Source organism: Coregonus clupeaformis, chromosome 21 (assembly GCF_020615455.1).
Source record: "Coregonus clupeaformis isolate EN_2021a chromosome 21, ASM2061545v1, whole genome shotgun sequence".
NCBI classification, from domain to species: Eukaryota; Metazoa; Chordata; class Actinopteri; order Salmoniformes; family Salmonidae; genus Coregonus; species Coregonus clupeaformis.
Window position 1 is genome coordinate 53,800,134 of NC_059212.1, and position 8,228 is coordinate 53,808,361.

Below are 8,228 nucleotides of genomic sequence, written 5' to 3' on the forward strand. Positions count from 1 at the left end.
AATCTTTGGAGGGAGTTGAAAGTCTGTGTTGCCCAGCAACAGCCCCAAAACATCACTGCTCTAGAGGAGATCTGCATGGAGGAATGGGCCAAAATACCAGCAACAGTGTGTGAAAACCTTGTGAAGACTTACAGAAAACGTTTGACATGTGTCATTGCCAACAAAGAGTATATAACAAAGTATTGAGAAACTTTTGTTATTGACCAAATACTTATTTTCCACCATAATTTGCAAATAAATTCATAAAAAATCCTACAATGTGATTTTCTCATTTTGTCTGTCATAGTTGACATGTACCTATGATGAAAATTACAGGTCTCTCTCATCTTTTTAAGTGGGAGAACTTGCACAATTGGTGGCTGACTAAATACTTTTTTCCCCCACTTTACATTTTATGGACACAGTCAATAATTATATTTTGTTTGTTTTTACTCCTGAACTTCCTCCGATCATTTTCATGATGTTCCTCTGGTATGCTTCTATATGCCATATCTTTCTAACTGTGCTCTTTCACAAAAGCTCACAATATATAACCTGTATACTTATTATGGACACAGCATGTCTTACACTAGTTATCTTGTTGTTATTAGTTGTTGTTATTAGTCCCATCCTTCAGCTCCATTCAACACCTCCCATCTATCTCTTAACACCATCCAGATTGGATTTCTATTTGCCATATATTTTTCAACTGTACTGTGATGTTTTACAAAAGTTCTGAACCTTTCTATTCTCATTGTTTCTACAGTTTGTGAATTGAAAATAAACATCTTTGCTAAAAGTATTATTATATTATTGAACTGCATTGTTGGTTAAGGGCCTGTAAGTAAGCATTTCACGGTAAGGTCTACACCTCTTGTGTTCGGCGCATGTGACAAATAAAATGTGATTTGATTTGAACTCGTGAATTTTATTGATTATGGCTGTGATCCCCCTTATATCTTTATGTAATGACATGAAAAAAATTGGCAGATTATTATCAATGATTTAACAACAGCTGTAACAAATTGTCCAGTGTAGGAAATCCTCACTGGTGCCCTAGTTTATAGAAAGACGTAAGGCGGTCTTCCTCTCTGGGTGGAACGCAACGACGATGTGGACAAAAATGCGTGCTGACCAAAAATACCTGACTCCGCCTTTGCACATGCACGCACATTACTCGAGGAGTGGAGGTTGTAGCTGATCAGACCGACAGCGTCATTGCATCAATACTGCATAATAAATTCTGCAGCCAAACTTTTTTCATGATGTAATCCAACATTTTTGTGGATATGTGTGCAACAAAAGTTCAACATTCACCTTTTGTTTACTATTTCTGTCAAGTCAATGCATCCAATTTGATGCATACATTGGATAAATCCAAAATATGCACCACACAGAACGCACAGCAACTGCCTCTGCAACGCAATCGCAGCGTTCCATTGGAAATGAATGTACAGTGGCTTGCAAAAGTATTCACCCCCTTGGCATTTTTCCTATTTTGTTGCCTTACAACCTGGAATTAAAATTGATTTTTTGGGGGGGTTTGTATCATTTGATTTACACAACATGCCTACCACTTTGAAGATGCAAAATATTTTTTCTTGTGAAACAAACAAGAAATAAGACAACAAAACAGAACTTGAGCGTGCATAACTATTCACCCCCCCCAGCCAACTTTTGCAGCAATTACAGCTGCAACTCTCTTGGGGTATGTCTCTATAAGCTTGGCACATCTAGCCACTGGGATTTTTGCCCATTCTTCAAGGCAAAACTGCTCCAGCTCCTTCAAGTTTGATGGGTTCAACTGGTGTACAGCAATCTTTAAGTCATACCACAGATTCTCAATTGGATTGAGGTCTGGGCTTTGACTAGGCCATTCCAAGACATTTAAATGTTTCCCCCTCAAGTGTTGCTTTAGCAGTATGCTTAGGGTCATTGTCTTGCTGGAAAGTTAACCTCTGTCCCAGTCTCAAATCTCAGGAAGACTGAAACAGGTTTCCCTCAAGAATTTCCCTGTATTTAGCGCCATCCATCATTCCTTCAATTCTGACCAGTTTCCCAGTCCCTGCCGATGGAAAAACAACCCCACAGCCTGATGCTGCCACCACCATGGGGATGGTGTTCTCGGCGTGATGAGAGACATAGCGTTTTCCTTGATGGCCAAAATGATCAATTTTAGTCTCGCACATGCCTTTTGGCGAACACCAAACGTGTTTGCTTATTTTTTTCTTTAAGCAATGGCTTTTTTCTGGCCACTCTTCCATAAAGCCCAGCTCTGTGGAGTGTACGGCTTAAAGTGGTCCTATGGACAGATAGCAGCTCCTTCAGGGTTATCTTTGGTCTCTTTGTTGCCTCTCTGATTAATGCGCTCCTTGCCTGGGCCGTGAGTTTTGGTGGGCGGCCCACTCTTGGCAGGTCTGTTGTGGTGCCATATTCTTTCAATTTTTTCATAATGGATTTAATGGTGCTCCGTGGGATGTTCAAAGTTTCTGATATTTTTTTATAACCCAACCCTGATCTGTACTTCTCCACAACTTTGTCCTGACCTGTTTGGAGAGCTCCTTGGTCTTCATGGTGCCCCTTGCTTAGTGGTGTTGCAGACTCTGGGGCCTTTCGCTTATCCTACCAACGGGACATTAAAAACTGTAATATATTATGTTTCAGAGTCGTGGCTGAACGACGACATGGACAACATACAGCTAGCGGGCTATATGCTACATCGGCAAATCCTGCAGCGCCCGCAAGGTCCCCCTGCTCAAGAAAGCACATATACAGGCCCGTCTGAAGTTTGCCAATGAACATCTGTATGATTCAGAGGAGAACTGGGTGAAAGTGTTGTGGTCAGATGATACCAAAGTCGAGCTCTTTGCCATCAACTCAACTCGCCGTGTTTGGAGGAGGAGGAATGCTGCCTATGACCCCAAGAACACCATCCCCACCGTCAAACATGGAGGTGGAAACATTATGCTTTGGGGGTGTTTTTCTGCTAAGGGGACAGGACAACTTCACCGCATCAAAGGGACGATGGACGGGGCCATGTACCGTCAAATCTTGGGTGAGAACCTCCTTCCCTCAGCCAGGGCATTGAAAATGGGTCGTGGATGGGTATTCCAGCATGACAATGACCCAAAACACACGGCCAAGGCAACAAAGGAGTGGCTCAAGAAGAAGCACATTAAGGTCTTGGAGTGGCCTAGCCAATCTCCAGACCTTAATCCCATAGAAAATCTGTGGAGGGAGCTGAAGGTTCGAGTTGCCAAACGTCAGCCTCGAAACCTTAATGACTTGGAGAAGATCTGCAAATGGGAGTGGGACAAAATCCCTCCTGAGATATGTGCAAACCTGGTGGCCAACTGCAAGAAACATCTGACCTCTGTGATTGCCAACAAGGGTTTTGCCACCAAGTACTAAGTCATGTTTTGCAGAGGGGGAAAATACTTATTTCCCTCATTAAAATGCAAATCAATTTATGACATTTTTTACATGCATTTTTCTGGATTTTTTTGTTGTTATTCTGTCTCTCACTGTTCAAATAAACCTACCATTAAAATTATAGACTGATCATGTCTTTGTCAGTGGGCAAACGTACAAAATCAGCAGGGGATCAAATACTTTTTTCCCTCCTGTTATTTTATTTCACTTCTGCTCTTTTTTTCTCAACACTTTTTTGTTGTTGTTGTTTTATTTTACTTTTTTATTAAGAAATAAATGCATTGTTGGTTAAGGGCTGTAAGTAAGCATTTCACGGTAATGTCTACACCTGCTGTATTCGGCGCATGTGGCAAATACAATTTGATTTGATTTGATTTCTGAACAGGTGTTTATATACTGAGATCATGTGACAGATCATGTGACACTTAGATTGCACACAGGTGGACTTTATTTAACAAATTATGTGACTTCTGAAGGTAATTGGTTGCACCAGATCTTATTTAGGGACTTCATAGCAAAGGGGGTGAATACATATGCACGCACCACTTTTCCGTTATTTATTTTTATGAATTTTTTTGAAACAAGTTATTTTTTTCATTTCACTTCACCAATTTGGACTATTTTGTGTATGTCCATTACATGAAATAAAAATAAAAATCCATTAAAAATTACAGGTTGTAATGGAACAAAATAGGAAAAACGCCAAAGGGGATGAATACTTTTGCAAGGCACTGTACTTCTGGTATACCAAAACACAACGATGCTGTCGGTCTGATCGAGGCATACTACAAGGAATAATTTGGAACTTCTATCATTGACTTCTCAAACACCAAACCCCTGCCTGGTCTGCTTGGACTATTTCGCAAGCTTTTCTGGAAGTCTCGTAATGTTATAAGGTCTGAGGTTAAGAGGCTTAGGAGAACTTATACTTTTGGTTCTATGAGATATCAATCAGTTAACATTACCTTTATGAATTATGAAGCCGTTTATGTGCTTTTTAAAATGAAATAAATGCTTTTTAAAAAATCACAAAAAGGTGACGCTAGCTGATGATGATCTCATGGAACAAAATGTATAAGATCTCCTAAGCCTGTGTTTACCACAGACCTTATTTTTGGCGTTTATCCAAAAACCACATTAATTTCCCCCATATGCTTTGTCCAACGAACCATGGCGGAGTTAGTGCCTACAGAGAGATGCCAACAATTTCTCTCTATTGGAAATTATTGGGAGGCAGTTTTTTTCTTCATCTTTTCCTTTTTATTACCATAATTTTTATTTGGAAAAAATTGATCATAGTTCTGAAATAAACAACATAAATACCGTAGCGACCTTAACCCTCATTACAATACCATCAAACAAGAAATACATCGGGCACTGTAGAAACCAGGAACAAAGCCACATGGCAAACAATCAAACAATGTCTTCAAATCGAAACAAAAAAAAAAGTTGCAAAAGTAATGAGGACAAGTTCTGACATTTCAAATATACATTATTTACAGGGTTTCAAACGTCTATCAAACACAAACAGAACTAATATTTTTTTTCAGGCTGCCACTCTCTATCCTTGAAACAGTGTCCCCAGGAGAAGGTGTCGTAGTCCATTTTCCAACATAATAATAATAATAATAATAATAATATGCCATTTAGCAGACGCTTTTATCCAAAGCGACTTACAGTCGCATCAAATAATGTGACATTCTGCCCTGATATGAACTGACTTTCCATCTCGGTTTTTGCACCCATGAGCAAATGACGTTGAAAAGACACCGAAATGACATTTAAAATACGTATTTTGGTGCTCACTTGAGTCTTGTAAATAGAAGTCTCTGCTTGGATCCAGTAAACATAATGATTTACAGTCTTTACGCCAACAACGAACATTCACACTCTCCGAAGACCGCGCAGGATGCTTTCCGTGTCAACTGCACAGGTGAAATGGAACAAACAGATCCTTTCGCCTCCACTGGCTGTGGTGATCTTCAGAAACTCCTCCACTATGAAGTGTTTTGCCTTAGTGACACGAAGATCCTCCCCTGGTTCTGATTTTTGATGCGTAGTATAGTGTGCAAACTCCGGGAAATAGTCCTCTATTTTAGATTTCCCAGCCAAAACCTTCTCTGCTAGAAGGTCCTGTTTGTTCAGGAAGAGGAAGACAGGAATGTCTAACAGCCACCTGTAGTTCCAGATGGTACTGAACAGGTTTAGTGACTCATGAAGCCTGTTGGTCTCGTTGTCTTCCCGGCTCACCATATCATAGCTGCTGCTGTCCACCACAAAAATAATGGCCGTAACATCAGAAAAATACTGCAACCACTTCCTCATGCTTTCTTTCCTTTGACCTCTGACATTAAAAATATGGTAAAAGATACCGTCCTGTTGGCAACGTGTCTCAAAAAATTTTTGTTTTGAAATTAGCATGTAATGCGTTTTCTCCTCTTGAGTGCATTTTACATGCAAATATCTCATCTGATTGACTATAGTTCTTTTCCCAGATTCATCTGCTCCTAATACTAGTAGCCGTTTCGTTCTTAGGTAAATCCTTCGTTCTTTTTCAAGGTTTTTATCAATCCTTTTGTTTTCTTCTCGACGTGCCTTTTCCTTATTATGCTGGCCTTTGCGCGTATCGTCAAGAACATAAGGAGCCATTTTCCTGGAAACCCAACAAAAGGGATGCAGTAAATAAATAATACTAGATTCCTAGACTGCCCGAATAAAAAAAACGTTCCTTACATTTGGTGACAGTGTAGTTTAATATATGAACAAACAAATAACTCATCTTCTTCAAAGTCTCCAGTCTATGAGAAAAAGACGGTGTTATACTAGACTATCCCCTATAATATCACTCCGGAACACTAGGCGGTGGCAGAAGTTCCCAAACAAATTCGCAGTTCAAAAAAGCGTAGACTATTTTATTGAATTTTCTTGAGCCATCCACTCTCCACCACCGCGAGACGATCAAAGCAACTGGAGGGAGACTATAGCTTCCTGATTCAGCCGAATCGAATGTCTTGTTGTAGCCTGTCAGCCTGGTCTCATAGGCTGGACGTAACATAGTAAAAGTAAATCCGAGAAGCTCATATGAGTATGATATGATACGTTTGGTATGGTTACATAAGACTGAATGTTGCTTAAGGCAAAAACTACAGTAGGGTGGCTGGTTGGGTGTATAACGCGAACGTCTAGCAACCCAAAACTTTGTGTGTTCAAATCTCATCATGGACAACTTTTGCATTTTAACTAATTACCAACTTTGTAACTACGTAATACTTTTTAGCTACTTTGCAACTACTTTGCATGTTGGCGAACCTTAACCTTAACCCTAATTTAACCCCTAGCCTAGTTAACGTTAGACATCTAGTTAACATTAGCATTAGCAACCTAGCTAAAATGTTAGCCACAACAAATTGGAATTTGTAACATATGATATGTTTTTGCAAATTCATAACATATTGTACAAATTGCAATGCGTAACATATTGTACTATGTCAAATCATAACATATCATACGAATTGTAATTCATATAATATCATACGAAATGGATGATGGACATCCACAATTTAATACATACCATACGAAACGTAATACACAGTATCATACTAATCGTAGTGTATCGGATTTAAGTTGACTATGTTACATCTACCCCTGATTCCAGGTTGACACAGAGAACACCATCCATAACCCAACATTCTCTGGTCCATATTAGGGCAAAACCCACACAACATGTGTTGATTTATAGGGGAGAGTGGGGTATTCTCGGGAGAGTGGGGTATTCTGGGGAGAGTGGGGTATTCTGTGAATCACGGAGGCCTACATTTTCCATCACTCCATTTTCCATCACTCCAGTTTTTGTATTGATATCTATGTATGCCACTCTGTAAACACAGAAACCTTGATGTTATGTGTGTTACTGACTGCTTTATAGTTAGCTTTATATGAAAGATTCTGACTTTGCTCATCAATACCTCTTCAACGGAACGTGCCAGGGTGATATATATGACATACTGATTCAGGTTACACCCCTTGTTTTTGGAATTCGGTGTCGTATTTCCTTTTTGGAGGCCGAAATGTAGCTAAAACGTGTGCTCTCCACAGCTCCAGGGTTAAAACTGCAATGTCTACTATTGCATGTTAATGAAAAATGTAAATAGCTGCTCAACCACATGACATAGAGATCTCAAACCAATTTCACTTTGTTGAGAGACCTCATCTCTCCAATCCATGCCGATTAGTTCAGCTTTTTTTTACTTGATCTGTTTTCTATTCATTTTAATTCACTTTTACAAAAATACTTCAAATAATGTTCAACATCTTCCACCCCATAGGACTTAAATAAAACCACCTGTTATTGGTTCAGGGACCTCGCCTCTACAATCCACAGCAATTATTTTTGTGCTATTTGTCAATTTTTTAAAGATTTTTAATTTTATTGAGATTTAAATACTTCCCTAAAACTTCAATAGCTACCACCCCATAATACTTGCATGAAAACAACCAACTGTTATTGGTTCAATCTATAGCATGGAATTTTCACTTTCAATCAACATCCTGGGGATGGAGGTGTTCCCCTTTCATTTTCGCAAACAAGGGTAGCAGGTTAGCTAGTTGAGCTTAATAGGACTATAGCGCCATCTGTTGAGCAGGAGGGGCACAGAGGTACACTGGCTGTCAAGTTGTGTGTGCTGCTGATGTCAAGCTAACAGCATGTCGGTATGAGGTAGTGTCTGTGTGTGTCTGTGTGTGTGTGTGTCCAAGATGAGGACCCCATATGGCATTTGCTTCATCACATTTTTATTTCCATAATTGTTACAAGGTAC

The 8,228-nt window shown here is 39.5% G+C and overlaps 1 protein-coding gene across 1 annotated transcript; it reads right to left on the reverse strand.

The window, feature by feature from the left end:
• Positions 1 to 4,674: 4,674 nt before the first annotated feature.
• On the reverse strand, positions 4,675 to 6,409 carry LOC121534675 (guanine nucleotide-binding protein G(s) subunit alpha). Its single transcript, XM_041841261.2, has one exon. The coding sequence runs from the start codon at positions 6,058 to 6,060 to the stop codon at positions 5,296 to 5,298; it is 765 nt and encodes a 254-aa protein (XP_041697195.2). The 5' UTR covers positions 6,061 to 6,409; the 3' UTR covers positions 4,675 to 5,295.
• Positions 6,410 to 8,228: the final 1,819 nt, after the last annotated feature.